The 25,742-nt window shown below is 41.3% G+C and overlaps 1 protein-coding gene across 4 annotated transcripts in view; it reads right to left on the bottom strand.

The window, feature by feature from the left end:
- Window positions 1-25,742, bottom strand: part of FAM13C (family with sequence similarity 13 member C) — a 116,737-nt gene that overhangs the window by 43,175 nt on the left and 47,820 nt on the right. For all 4 annotated transcript variants that reach the window (XM_005425558.2, XM_005425560.2, XM_005425557.2 and 1 more), the window contains exon 7: window positions 4,246-4,284. In XM_005425558.2, the coding sequence (XP_005425615.1) occupies window positions 4,246-4,284 (39 nt within the window). The remainder of the gene's footprint in view (window positions 1-4,245; window positions 4,285-25,742) is intronic.

Below are 25,742 nucleotides of genomic sequence, written 5' to 3'. Positions count from 1 at the left end.
ACTGAGAGCTGAACATGACATTGTGGATGCATGGCTGAACTTTGCAGGATGATTTAACCTGCAAAGCCCATGAGCAGCCTTTCTTCAGATAAACATGCATCCATAAGCATGCACTCCCACAATATGCAAGCACAGAGCCTGGTATTGCTGGGGTAAAGTCAGGGCCCTCTCCTCACCCTCAGTTCATACTCACAGGGCACAGACACTAAGGAGGCCTGGATCCCTTGAAGTTTTCTGGCAGAGGAATCTCTTCATTATGGGGGAAGCAGCCTATACTTCTGCTGACTTGTTAAATTTTGAGAAGAACTGCCCCACTTAGAAGAGAGTACATTAAGTGACACATTCATAGCTCTGCATTGCAATTTGATGGCAAGGGTTTAATATATTCCTCTTCCCCACCAGTCTTCTGCTGGTGTCTATATCAAAAGTCAGACTGCAGCAGAAAATATTTAAAGGGCCACTCAAGTGTTTACACTTCCTGAATACATCAGCATATGCATGAAAGCATTTGCTGCTCACAGCTGGAGCAGAGAACTACAGTGGCAGATCACCCTAATCGCAAAATATTCTTGCAGTGAGTGCAGCTTTCCCCACATGGCAAAGTGGGATGTTGGATGGAAGACCAGGCTTGATGTGCAAAATGGAAAAATTCACTGTAGAAATCTGGCTGCCTCTGAGTGCCAGTCACACCTTCCCCTCTGGCCAACACCTGACTGCTTCACATGAAGCAGCAAGGGGTGGCACAGGACACACTGGGGGTTTGAATAAGGAAGCCCAGTGTGAAAGGAACCAGGAACCTGGCTCTAGAACTGGAAAGAATATTTTACAGGGACACAACAACAGAAAGAAAATGCATTGTGAGGAGACAGTGCCAAGGTCAGAGCCAGATGGACAGAGCTCCCGGCACAGATACAGGAGAAGAAGAAGGTGCCACAAGGTGGGGTGTGCACCACAGGCCAAACCATGGCCAGCAAAGTCCAGGAATCCCCTAAAGGAACACATTCTCCCTCCTGGGTGTGCCTCAGAGAGAGGAGGTGGGAGGAAGCAGCTGTGCCACCAGTTTTGCTCCCTCTCCTCTCACCAGTCACCTCACTTGGCAGCCTCCTGAAATGGGAACCTTGGCAATGGGGAGCACTCTCTGGAGGGACAATGGATGGCTGAGCACAAGCCCAGTGGCCTAGCCAAGTCCAGTTAAGGAGCACTCTCCTGAGCTGGGGGAGCTGGGCTGGCTGTAAGGAGGTGATCTCGAGAGGCAGAGCTCCTAACTCAGCACCCAGCAGCTGATAGAAATCATACAATAAGACACAACTTATAAACATGAGTGTGGCAAAATGTATTTGAGTAACTGGATGGCAGCAGATAGGAAAGAGAAGCAATAATGAGTCGGAGAATACAATGACCATCATGAAATTTAAAAGATCCTGAGGAAGTTCAGAAGCAATACACTCCAAAATTTCCCACCAAAATTCTTGTCTGTGCAAGAATAAATAGTAACGAGGAGGCTGAGAGCTCACTTACACAGGATAGTGTTTGAGGCCAGGACCATGGAAGGACCGTTAAAAAGATGAATTTGTCATATAATGCAAATACCTATCATTGAAGCATGGAGAGTTTTTACCTTGATTTCTTAAAAAAATGTGTCTTCTGTGTTCATGCCACTGGCCTGCACATATCAAAACAAACACGCACACCTTCCTTTACTCTCATCAGTAACCTGTAAATCTTGTTTATCTTTGCCTGTATTTAATAGATAGGGTGATATTCAAGAGTTTGGTACATTTTTTGATAGTTTGTGGCTGTGCAGCAGAGAGACAGAGAGACTTTTCACCAACAAAAAACTGCAGCAGCATCTTCCTCACTCCTAAACCAACAGAGAATGTGCCACAACAGCTTCAGGTTAGAAATCCAAATGGGTTGAGGTTTACATTGAGTAGGAGCTAACTTTTAACCAAAGCAGTGATGTGAATCCTCTCCCTTCAGTGCCCAATCCAGCTACTGACTGATGGATATCTCTTATAAGTAAGTACATCCATTACTGATGTTCTGGCACGGGCCAGAGTCAGGTCAGAGATGGGATCCCAGCCTGGATGGAGTGCTGCTCTGACTCTGGCTAGTCTGTCTCTGTGTTCCTTCCAGTGTCTCTGGGTTAATGGGACCCGCTTCTTTAACTTTCTACCTTTTTCACCTTCCCACAGGAGCCATTTCAGACCAGAGTGAGCGCTGCTCCCTTTTGCTGACTTGACCTTTCAGGAGCTCACGTGAGCAGCTCCCAAACCAGGCTGTATGCATGGCTTGCTAGGAGCTTGCCACCCCCAGGCACTCTCCTTGTCTGGAGAAATGTTCCCAAAGGTGCTTTACCACTGGCTTGATTTTATTCAGGAAGCCCTGGCTTTGCCTTTGTCACAAATAAAGACAGAAATTGTTAAATGAGGATGTCTAGATTAGCATGGCAAACTCTCTCATTCTTCTGCTAAATAAAAGTGAATCTATTTTCATCTGTTTTCAGAGATGGTCAACACAAGCAGTAAGAGCTGAAATCAGTAAAAACTGTGTATCCTCAGCAGCTCTCAAAAGCAGGTGTTGGGGGCCAGCTCCAAATGAGATTTAGGGAAGGCAACTCTGGAAACTAAGTTTGTTCAATGGGACAATGCTTTTCAGATATCATAGTTCACTCCCTTTTTTTTCTAAAAGCACATTTCTATCCCTTTGTTTGGAAATAAAAGATTAAACATGAAATTCCACAACCAAGAACCAACAGCAGCTGAAACGAGGGAGATCCAACCTCTCTCCATCTCCCCAAGGGAAGGGCTGGCACCACACTCCCAGCTTTTATACCCTCCAGGTTTAAAATGAAGCCCCATAGAGAAAAGCCATCACCTCTGGGTCCCAGAAACCTCAGGGGGGAGGCAGGCTTAGGGACTGTTCCAGGGGAGTCTCTACAGGAAACAATGGATGTACTTAGGGACAGAGGAAAGGGAAGGAGAAAAAACATAAAAAATATATAATCTGTAATCTGGCAATTTTTCGGTGGAGGGGGAGCAACCCATAATTTTACAGACCAAAATTCATCACATAACTAACAGGAACACAGGAAATGAAAACAAACGAGCATGCAAGCAAACAAAAACCCCTCCATGATTTATTAGCTTCAGTTCAATCTTTCCATATCTGCCCCAGTCACATAAAAAGTGTGACTAAATTTAAATATTAAATAAAGCAAGGAAATATATGCAAATAAAGCAAAGCAATATAAAAGCTGGAAATTCTTTAGATCCCTTTGAAATATTACTTCTCCTGTAGAGGTTATGACAGCACTTAGAGATGGCTCAGATGATTACAACCTGGCTGGCTTTCAGAGTGTCCCCTGTCCCCACAGCACTCAGCAAACAGCTCACTGTCCAGCTGGGGTGTTTTAGACCATGAACATTTTAGCAGTGTAAAGCTCACCTAATACACAAATAAATCCATACATAATTTTCCTCCTGAAAAACAACTTGTCTCCTTACTGCTGCAGAATCTTCCCCAAAAGCTTTTGAAACAATCAAAAGCATGCAAAGTAAAAATGCACAGAGCACCAATATTGAAGTAGTTTAGACTAAAATAAGACAAAGACCATTTCATTTGCAATAGTTCCTAGAGGGTTTGCCTTCCTAACTTTCTAATGTCCTCCCTTGTTATGTCTGTAAAACAACAAGAAAAATCAACATATCTATCCTTATGATTATGATATATACAAAAGGCCATCTAAGGAGTTTATGGAATTGATAACAAAGAAATGACATTTTTGGTACTTGGCCTGTCTAAATAATGTATAGGGATTTTTCAAAATATTTCCTAATGATTTTTTTTTCCTAACAATGCTTGTGGTAAGTACAGACCATGTGTCCTTAGAAAACAGACGTGCTTGTGTTTGACAGGATCACCAGTATCAGAAATGAGCGATATTTTGACAGGAGGTTCATCCGACACTGCAAATCATGCACTTAAACATGTGTGATGTGCACCCAGCATATATTCTCCCAAAAAAGGGATTTCACTGCTAAATAGTCACAGAGCATTTAAAGGCAGCTGCTTTATGCAATCCTTCCCATACAGGCAATAATATATTTAGATTACAGAAAATTCAATCCAAATATATGACAGATAGCTTGGGACTTCTCACATACCACTTACAATTATTCTGTACGGTAACTAAACTCATCATTCCTGTTTAAAAATAAGGACATCTTTAAAGTGTTCACTTACTCTGCTAAAGCTGTCGTGTTGAAGGACTTATCCTGAATGCTGAAACAGAAACAAGAAAACATCAGATAAATCAGCAAGGCAGGCAGGCTCCCTGTATCCTCCTCAGTTGTAGGAACACATGCACAAACATGGCATTGCGAGGCACGTCTGTGTGCTCGCTCTGCATGCACGGCTCTACCTTGGGCTGCTCTGCACATGCTCATAATCAAGAAACCACAGGGATTAGTCCTACAACACTCACAAAGCCCAGCCAGCAGCACCCAGGATTCAGGCAGGGGTGCAGGTAGACTGTGAGGTTCAGATCATGATCTTTTATAGCTGTAACTGTGCTGTTAATAAAGGCTGAGGTTTGCAAACAAGTATTTGGCATTCTGTCCTTCTAATATTTGCTCTGTGTAATTGGCTCATCAAATGCAGGGTTTTTTTGCTTAAATGGGTTTGCCCATGGCCAAACCACAAAGGATTCTATGAAAAAAAAAAATCTGGCAGAATGGACAGTTCAAGTAGGAAAAGGTTATTAAGCTAACAGCAATCAGTAGATGAAACCATCCCTGTGAAAGGAATAGGCTGCTGTGCTCCTGCAACAAAATGTTTCTGACCTGATGTAATACATTCAGCAGGGTCAGCTCAGGATATTGCAAACTGCTGGGTTTGAGGCAGCAGTGGAATTCCCCCTCCAATAACACTCCTCAAATCCAGAGAACAACACTCTTGGATCACCCTGAAATCTTACAGCAGCAAAAAAGGGGGGAAAAAAATCCAACCAGCAAACAATCTTACTGCTACATAGCAGAGATGGGATTTTGTTGTTGTTGTTGTTTGGGCTGGGGGAGAGAAAGCAAAGCAGACAACGCCTTGTGAGTGCTCCTGTTTGTGACAAAGGCATCTCTGAGACGCCAACATCAAGCCGAGCAGGGATAAAGAGAGAGAGGCACCTCCTCCTCCTCCTCCTCCCCGCAGCAGCAGCTTGTGCCTCTGCGTGGTGTTGACACACATTTCCCAGGCAGCAGTGGCAGCCAGGAATCACAGCCTGACAATGGCTTTCCTTTACCAGCAGCACTGACAATGCATCACATCTCCCCCGTCCCAGCCTCCCTGCCTCTCACACACTGCCTGCTCTGCTCTTATATTTGTACAAATATACCAGTGCGGATAATGGCATGAGTTACCTGGGGATCAGAACATCGCAGCCAGCCTGTAGGGACCTCTGCCCTTCTGAGAGGACATTTTGTGAGAGACGGATGAATAGGAAAGCTAATTTTACTGGTTAGTAATTAAATCCTGCCTTAAAACTCAAATTTCAATTTTTTTCTTCTCCTATTTCCAGTTCTATTGCTCTGACCATACAAATACAGAGTTCTTTATTGCTATTCTATTTGCAGGACAGCAACTGAACAAAGGTATTCTTCTAGATGATGTGGAAAGTAAAAGCTTAATTTACATGCTCAATAAGGGGAGTGCCATTAAAAATAAGTGATTTTATTTTTAGGAAAAATATTCCAAAACGCCTAAGTGAATGCTTGGCTCTTATTTGGAATGGTTAGGCTGGGTTCACAGCTAGCACTTCAAGTGTGTCATGGAGGAATCACTACATTTTTCACAAAATCCCACTGATAAGCATCACAGCTTGGCTAGAGTAGAATTTAAAGGACTGGGTACCTACACACACCCCACAAGAAAGGGAGTTCTTACAATCATGACTTCTCCATCTGTGGGTGCCCAAGTCAAGGTCTAATTCTCTGTGAATTCATTCCCTGTGCAAATGCACTGTGGTGCTTTGATGTTATTCCTGGGAAGATAACAGGACTGAAGATCAGTTTGTAAGGCAGGGGTGCTTTGGACTGAGGCCAAGTTTAAAGCATCATCACTTTCCTGTCATTTGTCTGGACTTTGGTGCTGAAGAGCAATTGCTACATCTCCTTTAGGGAAGCACTTTACATTGCAGCTCGCTCCCAAACTTGCGCTAGTTTTTAAGATAACACTGATCAGTGTAAGTCGAGAGTCTCCTCCTGTAAGGTGGTGAAACCGCTCAACAAAATGAAATTTCACATAAAACAGGCATAGCAATAACAAATATACATTAGAAAAGGCCAGGCAAACTCAGGAGCCTGTTTCAGAGCAATGCCCCAGTCAGATAAATGGAGCCACTCTTCTCCTGGGGAGCACAAGACAGGAACTACAGTAGACTCACAGTAACTTTTTCTTCTTTTACCAGATGGAAGTAATTTGTCTTTAGGGGTAAACACTCATTTCAACAGCAATGTTGGCTTGGGCCCTCTTGGCTGACCCAGCTCCTTCCACCTGCTTCCCATCCATGTGCTGGGGGTGAGACCAAAGCAGGCAAAGAGTCTCTGCCCTCACAAGGGAGAGCCAAAGGTGCTTGAACCTGCATCTCTGCTTCCTTCTCAGTTCCAGGTATGGAGAAAACCTAAAGCTGTTGTTACCTCCTTATTTACAATAGTGACACACAAGCAAATTAGGTCCATAATGCTATAGGACGTCACTCTTTGGCACACTGAAATTCTCAGTGCCAGATGCATTGGATCACCTCATTCAGATGACGTGTCAGGCTTCTCATTGCCTTGAAGTCTCAAGGAAAATAAAGCTACACCTATGTGTGAAGTAAGCTTTGAACTTCCCCACTGAATAACAGATAAACTTCTAAGGACTTTTGAATTCATCAGAATACATATTTCTGAAATTCTGAAAATAAAGGCTTTTAAATCAGTTTTTCCTTTTTTCTTCTGAACAGTTTCAGTGATTCATATTTTTGCAAATCCTCTGTCTAGAGGATTTGCAAAAAGAAAAAGACACTTTCTCTGCAGAAAAGCTTCCCATTTTGGACTCAGTTTTCTTCTTACCCTCTTTTGCCAAGTGCTGCTCTAACCAACATAAACATCACATGGCAGCCTTTAGCTGATGACAAAAATGCCAGAGATCCCCAAAGCAAACATCTACATACATTTTGGAGATACCAAGACTCAGAAATATGTTGCTATTCACTTCTGGAAGTTTGACTAATATATTGCCTATTTATGGCTGACAAATAGATTGGCATAGAAATTCCATTCTTTATTTGGTTTGTACCATCAGGAGAATTACTGCTGGGTCAGGAAGGAGAATGAAACAGGAATCATAGCATCCAGCTTGGTTTTGCACATAACAGAGACATATTCAAAATAAATCATATGTTCAAAAGCTCAGCATTAGCTGGCAATGAATGCCTTACAAAGGCAGTGTAAGTCTGCAAAAGGAGAGAGAGGTAGTGAGGCAAAAGTGGTCAGAAATAGTTCTGGCTTCAGCAGAACAGGAGGGAACAATGATCAAAATGCCATAAAAAAAGAAGGAGGAATAGTGAAACTCTCCAAGCTGCAGCTGTCTAAAAAGTCACACACCCCCCACACCCACATCCCTGCAGGCTCTGTGGATCTTTGGGTTCACCTGCAGAGCAGAACCTTTGCCTCAATTTCCTGAATTTGCTCATCTCACTAAATGACTGTTTTCTTTTCAGGGTGTTTCTGACTCAGACAAATGATGAGGCCTTTCAACCCTAACTACAGAATAATGAAGAATTTGCACTGGGAAATAAACTGTATTTTAAAGGGGAAATGACATTTACAAAGAACTCTAAGCTCTCTAAGGTTCTGGGGAAGTTACTATTTTGCATGTAATATCTACTACCTAATGAAAAACTCAGTGCAAGCCTATAGGGTGTGATCAGCATTTATTGCCAGACTATTCTCTTCATTATTATTTGTTATCCCACAGAGTCCAAAGTGCCTGTGCTGGAATTGCTGCATCAAAGACAATTATATTTTGCAGTGCAGTCAGGCCATACACGGGAACTGCCCTGGGCCCCATGGAAGGATGTGAGAGGCACAGTGTGACACTCACACTGCAGGATGAGGAGCCCAGGGCAACACCCTCCAGCTCGGGGAAGGAGTTACTCATGTTCCACTACCCAAATAAAGGGAAACTTGGAATGATGTCCCCACTACTGTCTCTCTGGATGAAGTCAAGTCGTCTCTGCCAGACCTGGCTGAGCTCAGAGACTCATAAAAGTACTGAGTAAATTTGTTTTTCTTGGAGCATGTGTGTTCCTGCCAAGAAACAATACCCTGAAGTGCTCCAGCCATCCTTCACCTCCCTTGGGAGCTGTACCCACAAGGGGATGCACTGGGTCCCGCCTGTTTGCATGCACAGAGTTTGCTGCCATGCACAGAGCACCTTCAGCTCCCCTGCTCTGAGGAACAGCTAAATATGCTTCCCTGGCAGGTCACACTGCTACTTCTGAGGCCACACTTCTGACTTTTCTTTAGGCAGTGAGGCAGTAACTCATTTCTGACTTTAGCAAGTCTGTTGTCTTCCCACACACAGGATTTTCTTGAGGGGTAAAGGCAGGAATCATTCTGCAGCAAAATGTTAGCACTGGGGATGGCTCCAGTGCCTTGCCCTTTCTTCAAAAGTGATCCTGCAGGATACTTCTGCTGTTTTCCAATAAGGCATAAACCAGGGAGCTGCCATGTGAGAGGGGAGTCACATGCTCTCTCCTGTAGTGATAAATACTGAGTGCTACATGCTGCAGCTCAAAATATTCGTGTGTTCACCAACTTGCTTTCTTGATGAGCAGCCTGCCTTTTCATGGGCAAGATTCTCCAAGACATCAGCAAACATCTCAGGAGAAATTAAACTAGAATACAGCAGTTACATGTAGGAGCTGGCTGGTGAGCACTCAGTCCAGCTTCTACATCTTTGACTTTCTCTGTGACCTAATTAGGACATCATCTGAGAAGGGAACCTGGGGGAAACAGCACTCAGCTGATCTTGCTGTGTCTCAAAATGAACTGACAGACTCATGCAGGAAGAGACTCCAGCTGAGCATCGGTGCAGACACAGTTATCATAATCCAGTCCAGGGAAATTCCATAAGGTGCCTTCCCGCTGGGTTGGGTAAAACTTGGTGCACCTGCACAGACCTTCAGGGTATGAATATATATATTTTCTGAAGATATTCAGTGTGCAATCAAACTGCACATAATTCCTGGCTCAAGCCTTTGAAGCAGTAGGCCCATGAACCCCATACACACTCCATAGTACATCCAAGTTTGCACTGAAGGGAGCACATCTACCTTGTAGCTCAAAAGGCACAGATCCCTGCTCTTTTAAAGGGAAAAATATCATGGAGCTACACAATTTTGTGCAGATTGTGGACCACTACAATAGTCCCATAGCTTGATCACATTTCTGCAGCCCAGGTGCAATACCTGAGCAAGCACCAGTGGTGGCAGTGGGGGAGCTGCCACCAGCACAGGGAATTGCTGGAGCAGGGAGCACTCACCAAGCTCTGCTGGAAGGCTACACCACCCCTGGTGCCCTGCTCAAACAGCATCAGCTGGTTTCATACAGGCCTCTGCTCTGAGGAAGAGTGCTAAGCTGGAAATACAGAACCATGCCTCTAATTTTATTATTAAAGAACACGTTGTTTCATGGAGTCCCATCAGCTCTGCTGAAAATCTCTGTAGAGATGCCCCAGAGCCATCATCCAGCACTCACAGGGCTGCATGATGAGCCCAGCTGTACCAGCCCCAGTGGTGCTACTGACTGAGCTCCTACTGAGCTGCAGGAATCCTCTGCAGACAATTTAATACCATCACAGATGACAAAACTGTTTCCACCAGGTTTACACCATAGTCAGGCTAGGCTCAACACAGCACTAATTCATAACCAGCTTTTCCTCTCAATAGTACAAGAAGAGGAAAAATACACACATATCTTTAATTGCTAAACATCTATTCATGGAATCATATATATACCTGAAAGGCTCCAGTATCTGGCTTTTTTCACATCTGACTGCAGCAGTGCACTCACCTATGAGGTACTTTGCAGGTCTTGCTCCCTCTCTTACAGGTAACTAGCAGACCAGTTCATACTACCTTTCATCACCTGTAGCTTATCTTCCCAGCAGCAGAGAAGCCAGAATGATATAAAACAAAATCAATACCAATCTAGAGGACATGCATCAAAACCTACCTAAAGCAATTGCTGTGTAATTTCAGAGCTCATTCTCAGTGACATACAGAAGCACCTCTTTAATTAACATTGTCCAAGAGTTCCATTATCAGCAATTATGTGTTTTCAGAGGACACCTGGCCTTCCCCCCAAGCATCACTGTGCACCCCGTGACACTCACTGATTAGTCTACTGATATCTGAGGACAGGCCAGGTAACATCAAAAACAGATTTGCCATGAATCCTCTCATGCCTTTTTCTGTGATTGGGTATTTCTACCCTCTGACCACCAGCAGAAAACACCCACAAGCTGCTCTCAGAGGGCTGGGCAGCTGTACCAGGGGGCTCTGCAAAGCTTTTTTAATTATACCACCCAAGGATGGTGCCCACAGTATTCATAGCCCAGTAGGACTGATCCCTGTGACCACATGTGCCTGAATTTTGGGTATGAAGACAGACTGTCCAAGGCCCTGAATATTTTCTTTATCAAGAGTTTACTTCCTATTTTCTATTTTTGTTGCACTGCAAGAAAATCTGATACAGACAGATTATGAACTATTAATGTATAAACTAACTCAGGACATGAAATTTAAAATTACACCACTATGCGAAGCTTATGCCACCTAACAACTGCTTTATGCATTTAGATCACATTCAGAGAACTCTGAATAATCACTACGGTTTGTGTGACTGAAGTTGAGAAAGAGAATAGCAATAAATGCAGTTACAAAAGTATAACCTGTAACTTAAGTCTCTTGTGTCGTAATAAATAACCAGAACTGCTTTTCTTTTGGAAACAAAAGAAAATACAGACAGTAACATATGTATGCTTAGCAGTGGATTTAGATTTACTCTGCATTACTCTGAACACTTGAAATGCCTGCAAACCTAAAGATGATATTCCTTCCTACATTAAAAGCAGGGAAAAGCAAGGAGTCTCCATTTGCATGCATCAGATACAAGTGTGCAAGACACAGGATCCCACAGAGAGCTTTTTAACCCCATTCACTGCACTCAGTTTCTATACATATAAATCTTGTTACTCTTCTGCCAAGTGCTTATTAATTTCAGGAGCTAGTATGGTCAGAGAAGAAGCTGATGTCATTTAGTCAAAATTGATGTAATGTGTTTATTTATATGCTCCTTTCTGAACTTACATCAATAAATATAAACGTAAGACAGATCCAGCTTCTCACAGGCCCGTCTGGAGCCCAGTCTGAGCCCATGGAAAAAAGTCCTACAAAGAATTCCATGTAGCCAACTTATTCCTGGCTGTCAATTCAGACATAATATTTCTTCCCAGCCATCTTAATCTCATAGAAAGGAAAAGCTGTCTACATGTCAGAAAAGAAAAGAAAAGAATGTGGTGGACAAAAGAAAGAAAACTCACATTGGGGAATATAATAGGAGGGCACAAGCAAAATCTAGAATAAATCCAGCAAATGTAAGCAAGCAGTCCCAATGTAAAACACAGTTATGATGGGCAGCTAAGGGAAGTCTTCTGGGCATTAACTCATCCATTTTTGTGGGGGTTTATAAAGCTCCAGTTGCTCATCCTCATTTCTGCCGTGAGAAGTCCATGGTAACAAATCCTACAATTTTTTTTCCAAGTTGTTTTCTCAATTACTATTCACTAAATGTGTAGCCAGTGACATTTGAAACTCACTGATTCAGGCCATTAGTTTTTCTAATATCATGATCCATTGACATCAGAAACATCTCATCAGTTATACCATATTCCCCTGCACTTGTATTTCACTGAAATGCTGTGAATAAGCCACCAAATATTAGCAGCCACAGTCAGTGGTCAATTCCTGCTCAGCTTCCACCTTGCTGTTTTAATTTCTTCTGCTAGCAAATAGTCCTTCTCTGTTTGGCTTCTATTTCTATGCAGGCTCATGATCTGTGCTTGTGTCCTACCATGCACTATTTTAATTTACCAGCACAATCCACAGCTCCTCAGCACAGACACAAGTTTGTTCTTCCAAAGTCTGAAAATATTTTTATCTTTCAATACATTTTGTGTTGCTTTGGTTTTGTTGGATTTGTTTTTTGGGGTTTTTCCCAGTATTTTTTTCTTTTATATTGAGGGGAAGACAGAGGAAACTGTATTTCACCCAAATGTCCATTCTCAGCATAGTGTCTTGCAACACAGTAAAACAGCCAGGACTGGTCACAACACTCTATAGAAACTAAATAATATAATTCTGTTACATAATGTTCAGCTTTGTGGCATTAAATCAGAACCCTACAGAAAATATAAGAAAATGGCACATGTTATAAAGCACAAATGTCTGAGGCACATATTCAAATTTATTTTCTCATTAGAAGAGAAGACTTAGAAGGATTTTCTTTTGCACAGTGGTACTTTGGGGAGGAGAGGAACCTGTGGCAGTCACTGGAACAAGGGCCAAATTTCTTCACGAAGCTGAGGAAATATCCACATAACCACACACCATCTGTGCTCTTGCCTTTTTATTCTCCTGCTGCACTCCTCCTGCTTAATGTGTGTGTTTATCTTGTGGGCTGGCTTGGCTGCCTGGCTCAGGGGTGTCCTGAGGTAGCACTGAGCCCAAGCCTGTGTGCAGACATGTCCTGTGCCAGGGTCACCACGACATCTCCTCTCCTTAGGGAATGGAGTCTCTTGCCCCAGACACCAGGATCTGAGCCCTGGTACAGCCAGGTGATTTACCATCCATGGCACCACAGAGAGGTTCTAACAAAAGCCAGTTATCTTCATGGGTATAAGCTTAGTACTTGTTTGCAACTCCTAAGAGGAGATGCTCTTCCAAGGACCAGGACAAGGCTCACTGAACAAGACTTTGCAGAGGAGCTTTCTTCTCCTGGCTCAGAGCATCTCACAGGGGTATCCACAATCAGCTCTCTGAAGTGCTGCAGCACACAGAGGGCAGCACTCAGCCCTTCAGTTTTCTCCTTTTCAGTACATTATTTGTTTGAATATGTTCTCATCCCATGTTTATGACAGACTTTAAGGTTCAAAAAGAATCTGAAAGTGGAAATTTTCTCTGGGAAGACCTTGTGCCACGTTACAACAGCTACTGACACTGAACAAATGACCTCCTTCACATACATTTGGTCCTAATGCAAACAATTTGTGGCTTGGATATTTCCTGTATGGATCTACTGAAGGGGAGCAGAACCATGTGGGAAAGAAATTGATGCAGAAAGCAGAAACAGCTTTACCACTTTGCTATCTATTGCAGAAGGGCAGTGTACATAACTTCTCCCTTTTGAAGCATTTAAATCCTTTGTTCCAAAGCACATCAAGTGTTCTTAATGACATGATCACATTTTCTATCTCAAATTGGAAGTCCCCTGACCCTTTGATAAACTAGAGAAAATTGGTTTTGGTTTTACACTACTCAGAGAGCTGTAAATATAGGAAAGACATTTTCATTCTTATTTTAATGATATTTTCCGTCTAGCACCTCTGCAGCATCAACCAGAAAGATACCAATCACAGAAAAATGTTCTATTTCTAGGTGAGCTATCCATTTTTAGAGAGAATTAGAGTCTTTATAAAATTTTTCAGAAGCAGAGCCGGTGAAAAACAATAACTAATCCTTTAAAACCTGACTCTGATATTTTCTTTTTTTTTTAAGATTATGAGGAAAGGACAACTTGCCTTTATATTAACAAAAACTGCTGACAGTAATTATTAAAAAAGAGCAATGAATACTGTAGTCTAAATGTAGGCATATTCAGGAATATTCAGAGCTACAGCATCTTCCCTCTCTTTGCTGAAGCTTGAAGAACTGCAGCCTACACTTTCTAACCCAAATCCAGGCTCTCAAACCCACATTTAAGCACCTACACAGTTTCAGACTAATTTTAGGTAGCCACCAAGCTGAAAGCCCGTGGCCAGTACACACACTGCTAATTCAGTGTCTGGGATGATGGTTGTAAAGGCTCTGGGATTATGCCTAACACTACAGCTGTGTTGATGCATGCTCTCTACAAATATAGAAAAAAAATCCTCCAACACACCCAAACTCAGCTCCAACAGTTATTAAGGCACCAACCCAGTTACCATCTCAGGGCATATTTGTTCTTCTCTCCCACCCCCTCGTTTTTCCTGTTCCTCACAGATCTTGTCAGCTCTCATTAACTACCCAGGTTCCTGCCTCAGCCCCTTGGGTGCACAGGGGAAATGCCAGCCAGGATAACTCTGGTATTTCCTACCAGCCCCACTGAGGTGCTGCCTGTCATGGGTTGGTAGTGAGGGCCCTTGCTCTCTTTTCTCTCCTCCCAACACAACACTTGGCAGATTTCACATCACTTGTATCATGCAGCCAGCCACTGGAGTGTTTTGAGAGAATGGGCTGAAAAATGACTTTATAAACTGCCCAATGGGTAAATGTGCTCAGGCAGAGCAGGGGAAAGCCATTCTCCAAAGCAGTACAGTTCTTACCACAGCATTACTCATAGCTGCGTGGAGAAACAGGAAAACCTGATCATCTATAGCCACCAAAAAGTGAGCATGACTCAATTGGGGTGACTCACAGTTCTGACTAACCTGTTTAACAGCTCTTTTTAAAAAGAACCACTTTTGAAATAATTCCTGTGTGTTCTTCCTCAATTACCTTCCACTGCACAGTTTTAAAGTGATTGCCAAAGCACAATCACAGTGCAGATCTAAGCAAACCGCAACGAGGCATAAATGTATCTTAAAGCCTTAAATAAAACATCAAGTTAATAAGTGTTAGGCAGATGTATTTGTCTAGAACCTAGCAGATTATTTCTTAGTCAAACACAAGGCAAATCCAGCTGAATGCCAGGCTGGGAGGATGGAGGGTTGAGTCATGCTCTGCCAAGTGCCTGTATCCAGCCTGCAGGTGCGCTGCACTCCTCACATTCCTGCTCTGTGCAGTGAATTCACAGCAGAATAAAAAAGTAGCTGAGTCCTCTCCCAGAAGAAAATGCAGCTGGAGTCAGGAACAGCAATGCTTTTAAGGAGCACTTGAGGAACAGTCACCTCCCAGCACAAAGCAGTTTGCATTTTTAAATCAATAGGGATGTTGTTATAGAGATGGAAGTTTAGAGTTCATTTATTATTAGCCCACTCTTCAATACAGGGTAAATATTCCTCTTTATACACCACTACAATGAATCCTCACTATCAAAAATGTTTATAAAACCATAACTACTCTTTCAATCTGTAATCCAGAGTAGACAAATTAATTTATTAATAGCTCATTTTTAAAAATAGTCATACGTCAAACAGCAAACAGGCAGGAGAAAAGTAACCAAATGAAACCCATTCTCCAAGTGCATAATCAAAGACAGAGGTTTTCTCAATTCACCAGTTACCACAAAGCGTCCTGTCAGCCTCTGCAGCAAATGAGGCAGATATCCACACAAAGGAGCCAGAACTAACTGAAAAGGCTGGGAAATCAGCTGAAGAGACATGCAGAAATTGCCTCTTATATGGTGCTGTAATTCATCTGGTATTCTACTCTATCTCTTGGTGAGTCTGCAGAGGTCCCACATTTCAAAATTACACTTAACATCTAAAACTACACATGCAATAAATCATCCATGTAACATTCCTCAAAAGTCACTAAGCAGCTTTATCTGACATTGCCACTAATGGAAAAGAGGATTAATGGGCTTTGCTATTATTTATTACCCTCCCCTTGACTACAGAAATTCCAGTTGTTTTCCCCAAGTTGTTGCTGAATGCCTTGACCCAAATCCCTACTTACAGCCTTAGGTAACAACAAACAGAAACGTTGTCATTTCAAAGATTGGGCAGTAACTAAGGACAGATTAAATTTAATCCATACTGAAAGTACAATTAGATTGATGCATAGATTGATTGACAAGAGCTGAGGACCAGTCAAGCATCTCTTTCTGCTGTCTGGAAGAAAGTGTCATTTTTTTCAGAAAATGTTTACTTATGCATGCTGATGAACTGGTTTTCCACTGTCCTCAGCATCCTCACCCCCTTGCTTGTGCAGTGTATACTTTTAAACAGATCTGGAACTGCTCCACACTCAAAAGTATGATTAAGTGATTACAAGCAATGCAGCAGTCATTGTAATAAACCATTTAATCCACCTTTAGGAGTTTCATCTGATGCATCAAAGCTGCAGAGCCTCTGTATATAACAAATATGCCAATGCACAAATATTCAAATACCTTTTGATTCACAGCAATGTAAGACTATAAAGCATTTCCCCCAGTTCATTTTTAAGAGGTGGTCATTTCATTTCCTTGGAAAAATTACACTATGCATAAACTGTATGATGCAACCCTGCATTCATTAATATTCCATTTGTTGGCAGAAGCCAGCTCAAATTTTCAAAATCCATTATGAATGTAGGGAATGATGCCCATGAAAGAGTGAGTCACAATACTGCTGCCACTTGAAATAAGTCATCATCATCAACATTTTTCATAACGTCCTCTGATCTGTGCAAAATATAACTTTCCACTTAAATAGGAAAAGTTCGACAAAACTGGAAGCAAATGTTTCAGATATAATCTCAAAAATAGTGACCTTTTCTGATATTTTTCAAAGTAGTCTTAACAAAATGAAATATTTATTATCAGCAGCAATCTGCTTTCACAAAGTGCACAACCAGAATAACACCAGGACACACTGGCTCCCACAGCAGTGAAATTACACACAGAACATTATGTACCCACATACAAAAGAATTACTAACAATTTCAGAGAGATAATGAGGAATTCTTGAAAACCTCAGCCAGCTACCCAGACAGGCTTTTATTTACCTGGCTACATTGCAACAGTCTTCAAAACCTGCAAAGGAAAGGTCCCAGCAGCTACCCTTGCTGCTAACTCTTGATCTCTGTCATACAGAGAGTCACAGAGGAATTCACCACCAGCAGTGCAGCCCCCCTGCTCCCAAAGCTCAGGCATGAGATGTGCACAGAATACCCAGCAGCACTCAGTCCCAGCCCTCACCCAGGCATTTCCCTGGAAAGCCATTTGTGTTTTAGATGGGGGACTCTTCCCCATGGAGCTCCCAGGAGAGGCAGAGCTGGATCAGCCTTCTGCAGCAGAAAGTTCTGCTGGGCTGCACAGACACCCCACACTTGCCTTGCTACCTCCTACACTGTCATGTTTTCTTCACCTGCCTCATCTCCCACCTGCTGGTCTCCTCAGGCTCTCAGGAGCACAAATCTTAGAAGTTGTTACTTAAGGTGTCCCCTCTGCAATTAAAGATTTTAAGGAAATAGCCTCAAAACTTCTCATCTTTAAGCAGACTGCCTCATTCTTCCACAAGTCAAAAGGAGATGAGCAGCATGTCTGCTTCCAACCTAGGCTCATTGCCATCATTTTAGATTGCCACTGTAGCATTGATGAAGACAGCACAACCCATTTCTTGGTACAGAACAGCCATCTATGCCATGAAACACCCTAGGAATCTGAAAAATCACATAATTCCCATAAGTCAAGCCACCATCCAGACATCTGTGTTTCTATACAGGGTTCCACAGTGTGCAGTCTTCAGAATATAATTTTTGTTGCTGCTTAGGTCAACAAGACCTCAGAATTCACCCAGTTATAAGATTAAAAACAACAACACAACTATGAGTATCTGAAAACCTGTTCTTAATCTACCAAACCATCCATGTAAATCCATTTCAGATACCAGCACCTGCATAATAAAGTGCCTTCCTTCTATTACACACAAAAACATAGATTAAAAACATATCAGCACCATTTGAATCCAACTTCATATGGAGCTATTCTGAACTGTTTCTAGCATGACTTTGCTAAATCCCTAGACATTGAATATGAGCTTGAATATTCTTTTACAATTGCTATTCAAAGTAAGATCAAAACTGGAAACGAGTGGAATCATAAATGAAGGGATGAAAAAAGTGGTGTTGCTTTTTTAAAAATCAGTCTAAGAAAACTGAACGGGACAGAAGAAAGGATTGCCTGGCAGGGACTTGCTGATGCTCTCTGGTTTGCTGACACCAGGTCAGTAACCTGCTAAAACCCTCCTTGTTCTACACACCATGCATGTTAACAAGCCTTTTGACTTGTGGAATCAGAGCCAGGCTAAGGGCAAGATAGAAAAAGGAGAAGCAGCACTGCTCTTGCATCTGACAAAAGAATTAGAAGTTAATGAATTGTTGAGTGTGAGCAGAAAATAAACCCATTAAAATATCACAAAGAGCACAAGTACCTCAGGTCATGGTTGGCAAGAAGGCTGACAGAAACTGAATTGGTCAAGTGAGCTGGGAAGAGGCACTGAAAGAAAACAGAGGAGAGGGGAATCAGTCTGGTGCTGAACTTGAAATAGAAAAGACAGAAAAGTGAAAAGATTGAATCTTGATAAGTTTCCCATAAGCACAGCATGAATTAATTATGATAACAGAAATATTAGACAAGAACAAAAAAGTACTGATAAGAGCCGAAGTAATTTATCTTTCCAGTATTTATAGAGGCACAGAAATCCATTTTTTCCCTCCAAAACCTGTAATAAAGTCCTGCAAACCAAACTGCTTAGATAAAACTTCTTGTGAGTGACCCATTCTTACTGTGCCATGTAAAGACACTGCCATGCTTAACATCTTTTCCAGCTGTAGCTAAAAATAGTCTGTCAGAGCTCTGAAAATTTGCAAACCTAATTATTCCAAGGCAGAAGTTTGGACTGGTAAATATGCCTGATTTGTTTTGCATTCCATTCAAAAAAATCAGGGATGTTACACCATCTTTTTCATTGAATTGATGCTCAAACACAAAAAAGCCATCTGGAAATTCCAGCTATGGGGCCAAGCCCAGGGACTGCTCTTTAACCTCAGCACCCCAGAGAGTGAGGACTCAAAGCCCAGGAAATAGATACACAGACAGCAACATATGCAAACAGAAAAACACAGTCTGCATTTCTCCTTTGTTTGCATATTCATCAAACTGCATTTCTGTATCTACAAATGATCCGTTGGTTGTGTAATTATTAATTCCATTCTTATATGCATCAAATCATGATAAAACTAATGCCGGTCATATGGAAAAGTGACTTTCTTTGTGTGTACCGGTTTTGATCTTCTGGTAGTTTGCTGGTACTCTAGGGTTGAGAATATTCTATGGAGTACAGTTTATAACAACCTCTTCAAATTAATATCCGAATTATCATAAAATTCAAAACTTTTTTTTGTACCCATTTTTCCTTTCTGGATGTGATCAAAACCAGTTTGACTTCAAAAAAGAAGTAATTTATTAACAGAACTGTATGAAGACTTTTTCATGTGTAGCTACCTCGAGTGGGCATAAGATGTATTCTGTGATTTACATCAGCCACAGAGAGATTTTCATTCCAATTCATTCTCTCCTATTGCCAGCTCTAATTTGCAGATGTTGTAGGCTTTCAGCCTAAAACAGAAGCAGAAATTCTGGCATGTTCAATGTTTGGAAAAAAATTCATATCTGCAATGATAGAGGCTAAACAGATAGGACAGATGGGCAGATGAAACCAAGGGACAGAAATAAATTATGTCTTGATGTTACCTGCTGAAGAGAAAACCTTGCATGGGTTTCTAGAGCTAAACCAAAGCCACACTTTTCAGAACTCCATCACTTAGTCACCAGTGACAAACTGATGAAAAAAGAAGTGAGAAGTACCAACACAGTACCTATTTTTATCCAAAATAAAACATTTCCATTTGCAGATTTATTTTTTTTAAGAGAAAAAATTCTAAATAGTCCATGCAGGGATTTACAAGGAAAAAGTAAGAAAAGAGATGTTTACCGTCTCCCTCTATTTTCAGCCCCTCAGCATCCTACCATTCCCATAATTCATGCACAAATCATACCAGGAGCCACAGCTCAATCTGTCTGTCCTGGAGTGTGAATATGAACTTCAGCACTTCATTGCAGAGAGTCTGCCCCAAACTCTGGGCTACAGAGATCTAATCACTCCTGACCTCTCCTGTTAAACTGCTCCAGCTTGTACCATAATTCTACACAAGGGAGGATTAGGCCTCTGCATGTATCTCTTGGTTTAGTGACACCCAATTGTCTTAATGAATCCCATTCCCCAAACCTAAACACTACAGAAATGCTCCAATATCTTAGAAAATAAAAATTACCTGGGAAGTTAGGGACTGATCTTTTCACCAAACGCAATGTGCAAAGCTGCACTTTCCAGTCAGTCTCTTATTCTTTTTACCAGGCACAGTCCACCTCAAAGACACACATTGCTGAACAGAAACACAGCCAGGTCATCCTCTGGCTGGAGATGCCCCAGAACTGAGAGAATTGTTCAGGAGCTTTGCTGCTGCTCTGCTTCCTGACATACAAGTGTGTTCAATAAATGTGTTCATCACTCATGGTGGGGAGAGTCATGCCCTGAGCTCCTGTCCTAGTCTTACCACACCCCTGAAACAGGTAAATACTCCTCTGGAGGATGAGGGAAAGGTGTGCCAACCTTTTTCCACAGAACTTTGTCGGACAAAATGAAAAACCCAGTGCCATTCAACAGAGATAACACAAAGCAGCCAATGCCCTCTCTTATTAAACAGGTATTTATAAAGTGTTTTGCACAGAAATCATAGATTATGATTTTCATTTGAGAGAAGTTCTTTCTTTAGGGCAGTGACATAGAAAGTAGCAATAAGTCCAGGTTACCAGTGGAAGTGTATTTTTTCTAGTCTGTTCATTGCATAGGCGGAAAAGAGGATGTCACAAAAACAGCTATGAATACAGATGCATCCAGTTTTTCAAATATTCACCATTAAAAGCACCAGGGATTTAAAACTGGCACCAGAACTCAGTGGCACTAAGTTTAATATTGTGATTGCTTGCAATAACTTTCAGGAACAACATCATTTTACAGGTAATTTTACAGTATTCATTAGAATTGTAATGGAACTCAGTAACATTGAATAATAAGTATGCATAAAGCTGCTTTAAGGTCAAATCCAGCATACATCAATGAATAGAAAGGTCATAAAGTGAGAACCAGATGGGATGGAAGTTTAGTTTTGGCTGACATAAGTCAGAAGTGTTGGTGAATGGTTTATTCCCAGGGAGTTAAACAAAGGAGATGTTCTTCCTACCTGGTGTACCACATGCATTTTCACTCAATATTTCACATGGGACAAATGAATCACAAGTGTCTTGATCTTCCCTCATGGAAAACCTTGACTCATCTTCCCAGCCCCTTCTAAAAACCTTAGCACAACACTCCTGTAAGTAACAAGCACTGAGGAACACAAAACTGATTGGCTTATTAACAGATATAAATATTTTCAAGGCAATATTTGTTTAAAATAATGAAGCCATAAGCACGTGGCCTGGAAACACTCCAAGTGAAGGCAAGCTGTGCCCAGCACACCTGCAGAGGGCTGTGGCAGGGCAGCTGATGCAGCTCTGTGCTTTAGGAGCTGCATCCCACATGCAATGTGTGCATCACATCTCACAGAAGCAGAGCAGAGTGCTGCCAGGCTCCTCAGCCCCAGCACCCTCCAGGCTGCCAGGTGCTGCAATGCAGACTTGTTCTGCCTGTCTACATGCTCTGTGGGAAATTGATCCTGCTTATTTATGACCACTACACCATCAGAGCATCAGGAGCTGCTTTCTCAGATCCTAGTGATGGGCTCCATTAATTTTATTGAAACATAAATTTCACATTAGAGTTTTGATTTCTCATTTTGACAAAGACATTAATTCTCAGACAGAAAATTTTATGAAGCCCACATTATTTCCTGCTAGGATACTGTATATATTCTCTACTTCAAATTACAGTGAGCCTCCATACATTCTAATGATATATTATGCCCTGTAATACCTTTATGTACAGTATGCAGTCCCAGAGTCCCTAAATTATTCATCATGATGTGCTTCAGAAGCAGAACTTTTCATATCTCTTTAGGTAGTTGGAAGCACTGTAGCTCTATTTAACCCATTCCACGCACTAGCAGAGCCCACTTGGTTAATATTAAGCAAAAGAAATAAGTCTTTTCTTTTGGCCCTCATATTCACATTTTAAATTCATCTAAGAGGTCCAAACCACCCTATTTTACTTTCAGTTCAAGCCTTACAAATATGGACATCACAAAAGCTGAGGAACAATGACATGACAAAAGGCAATGTGAAGCTGAAGATCAAAGAGAGAGAAATTAGCTGAGTGCTGGAGTAAATCCTTCAGGGATGTTGCTCACTCTGCATCCCTGGTGGGGAGATCAGGTTGGACAAATGTCTGTGAGGAATGGTTTAAGTGGAGTTCACCTTTCCTTCAGGCAGAATTATGGATTAGATGACCTCCTGGGACTTCCTTCAGATCAGTGAGGAATCAGTTTACAAACACAGCAGCATTAATCACTGTCTTTGCAGTGCCTTTCTGGCCCTTGTATCTCTCAGGATGATGCTCAGGAGCTGCAGCTCCTACAGCAGCGCCACAGAGCTGCTTCACCTCCTGCAGGGCAAAGCCCTGGCAACCAGAAACACTTCTGAGACTTGCTATAACTTGTGCATCTCCTCCTTCAGCTGCCTGTGTCTTACCCAGTAAGACAAAGTGTTCCAAAGCATTTCAAGCTACAGGCTTTCTAGCTGGCTGGCAAAACCTTTATACCTCATCTGGTGAGAAGGAAAAAGCAATGTACTTTCAGGGTTCAAAAAGTTATGAGTTTGAGAGCTGCTTGAAGGGAATGAGGACTAAGGGAAGGCCTCCTGCACCTGCAGGTTCCTGGCACTGCCCCAAGACCATCTGTGCAAAAACCTGCAGGAAGGAGAGATTTATATATTCAATGTATTAAATCTTTTTTTTTTTTCCTGTTCTGCTTCGGGGCACTTGCACCTCTTCTCAAAATCCTGTCACCACACAAACTAAAATAATGCTTTCTATTTTAAAGTTCCCTTAGTAGAAGCTAAGGAGTTAGAAAGCCAGGCATTCACTTTTATCACCTCCTCACTGCCCAGTATCTCCAGGTCAGAAACAGGTTTTCAATTTCCCTTTTGGCACCCACAGCAGGCCTGTGACAGGAACACACAGTTCTGTGCAAGCAAAAAATCCAGAGACACAGGCAGTGTCTTTGTGGAGCAAGCAGACAGAAAGTGATAGCAAAACCCTTGTGCACTTTGGGGGAAAATGAGAAAGTTTTAAAGTAATTTCTTATCCTGAAACTATTCATTCAATTATACCTAAAATATGGCTTGAAATGTAATGGGAAAACCACAGGAGAAAGCATTTCCAGCGTTATTTTTTTTCCTTTTTTATCATACACCTCAAATAAATGACAGCTGATAAAACAGAAAAATACCCTAACATATCTGGAGAAGTAAACAGGGAGCAACTCAGAGAGAACAAGACTGTACTTGCATTTTATTCTTTTGGCTTTCAAGTGAGCACTTGTCTGAAACATTATGAACTGTCAGAATAGAGCTACAGTGTACATTTCCTTTTTGTTAGGAGAGTCTTATTCCTGTTTGTAAGAGCTGATTAGCCCCAAATGTTGGGGGAAGAAGACAGCAGCCCATCCTATTCTAAGGGAAATGCTGCCATCCTTCAAGACTTAGGTCAATTCATTCCCAAGAATTTCAAAGCTTCATAAAAGCTCTTTGAAAGAAAAATAGGTTTTTTGGCATAGATTTGTTTCCAAAATCTGTGACCAGTATAATATCAGGACAACCACTATTACTATAAATGCAGTAAAGGCAAAAATCCACTAGGAGCAATTTTTTTCAGCATTACTTAAGATGCTACTTATCTGAGGAAATATATAAAAAGTAGAAAATTGCTTTTGAAAAGGAACATAGATGGCATTCTAACAGAGAGTAATATGAAGCAATTCTTTCAATATCATGAAATAAAATACCTAAAAGCATTATGCCAAATGAAAACAGAATGCAAATTCCTAAGACCGCAAGAAAATGACCAAAATTATTTTACTATTCTGGAAATTCATCACAGTATCTTTGGTACCAGGTTAAAAAAAAAGGAAAAAAACCCAAACCAAAACAAACAAAAAAACCTCTATAAAATCCCTCTAAGATTCTTTTATTTAGATGTACAGACATACACAGAGATACTGTTATGTTTCCCACAGGTATTCTCCCTGCCTTCTGATGTTCTTATTTTTAACCCCACCGATAATGTCAGAGTTCTATTACACTTACTTATTACCTAATTTTTCATTAAAAGCTACCATGATCACCAGTAGGACCTGTGCTACATCACTGAAGTGGAATAAAATGTATTTCTCATTGATTTTTGCACCACTGGAGCATATAAATGAATTCAGGATAGAAAATTATTCAGGGGACGAGTACCTTTAGGATCAAAGAGCTTCACAGCGCACGATATAAAATTCAGTAGCTCATAAGTGAGCTAAATTTTCAGATCTGTTGATCTGTCTCTAAGATTTTGGATTCTAAATACCCATGTAGGTAACGTGTTACAGTAGTACTTTGGAAAACATTGAAAGAAATCACCTTGCATAGTGTGTCACTGTGCTCACCAGATCCTAACTCATCTTGGGAGCAAACATCCTCAGGGAAGTGGGGGTCACCAATAGTAGGGTCATCTCTCTGGCACATCAATGTTCATGAGGAGTGGCAAAATAATCTGAGATTTTCTAAACAATAGGGACACATAGCAAGGCATCCTGTTGTCACCTAACTCAGATGTTAGGGTTTATGCCGAACTTAAAAGCAAAGCAAAATAATGGAACTGCTAACGTATCTCAGTTGTTTAAATCTACATCAGAATTATGCAGATTTTTCAAGTATTACCACAATGTCTCTCCTTAAAAATAGACAAAGAAATGCATTTGAACTGCAGCAGTACTGTCTTCAATGGTTTGGTGTTGGGTTTTTTCCTCTTCTCATTGTTTAAAAAAAGAATAAGTATTGACATCTTGAGACCTTTGCAGTTGTCCTGGAGTCATTAATCTCTGGCTGACCTAATAAAATCAGACTTTACTTATATTTCACTGATACCTTGTGATAGTCTTGCATGCACCCCTCAGCTTGTTAGTTATTATATTTGTACCAGAGAACATGAAATATGACACTAGAAATAAATCACTTTCTTTTGTGGAGAAGAAAAACCACTGCTGCATTTAAAATGTGAAGCACTTCAAAAAGTGCCTCATTCTCTATTAGCAGTACCATGAAGAAAGTAAATTTTTTATCCTTCAAGTGGAAGTCAGAATGGTGACTGTCATACAATTACAGCCTCACCAATTCTACCATGAGACAAAACAATAAAACCTCTTTAAAACAACTCCCTCTGCCAAGCAAAATGAACGTTCCTAAACTCTTTGAGAAATTTCTTCTTCCTTGCAATTTCTAAACACTGACATTTTCTGAATTTGGCCGTTATATATTCACATTCTGGCTCTTAATAAATTTCATTTCTATTTAAATACAGGAGTGCAATTGTATGCACAAAATGTTTACAATAACTAGGGAAGCATTTGTTGCTACTAGTTTGCTTTTTATGTGTTCATTGTGCAAAAGTACCACTACAAATACAATTCCTACAGAAGT

Source organism: Geospiza fortis, unplaced genomic scaffold (assembly GCF_000277835.1).
Source record: "Geospiza fortis unplaced genomic scaffold, GeoFor_1.0 scaffold92, whole genome shotgun sequence".
In the NCBI taxonomy this organism is placed as follows: domain Eukaryota; kingdom Metazoa; phylum Chordata; class Aves; order Passeriformes; family Thraupidae; genus Geospiza; species Geospiza fortis.
The sequence above is the reverse complement of the archived record's forward strand: the minus strand, read 5'-3'. Positions and strand labels throughout refer to the sequence as shown.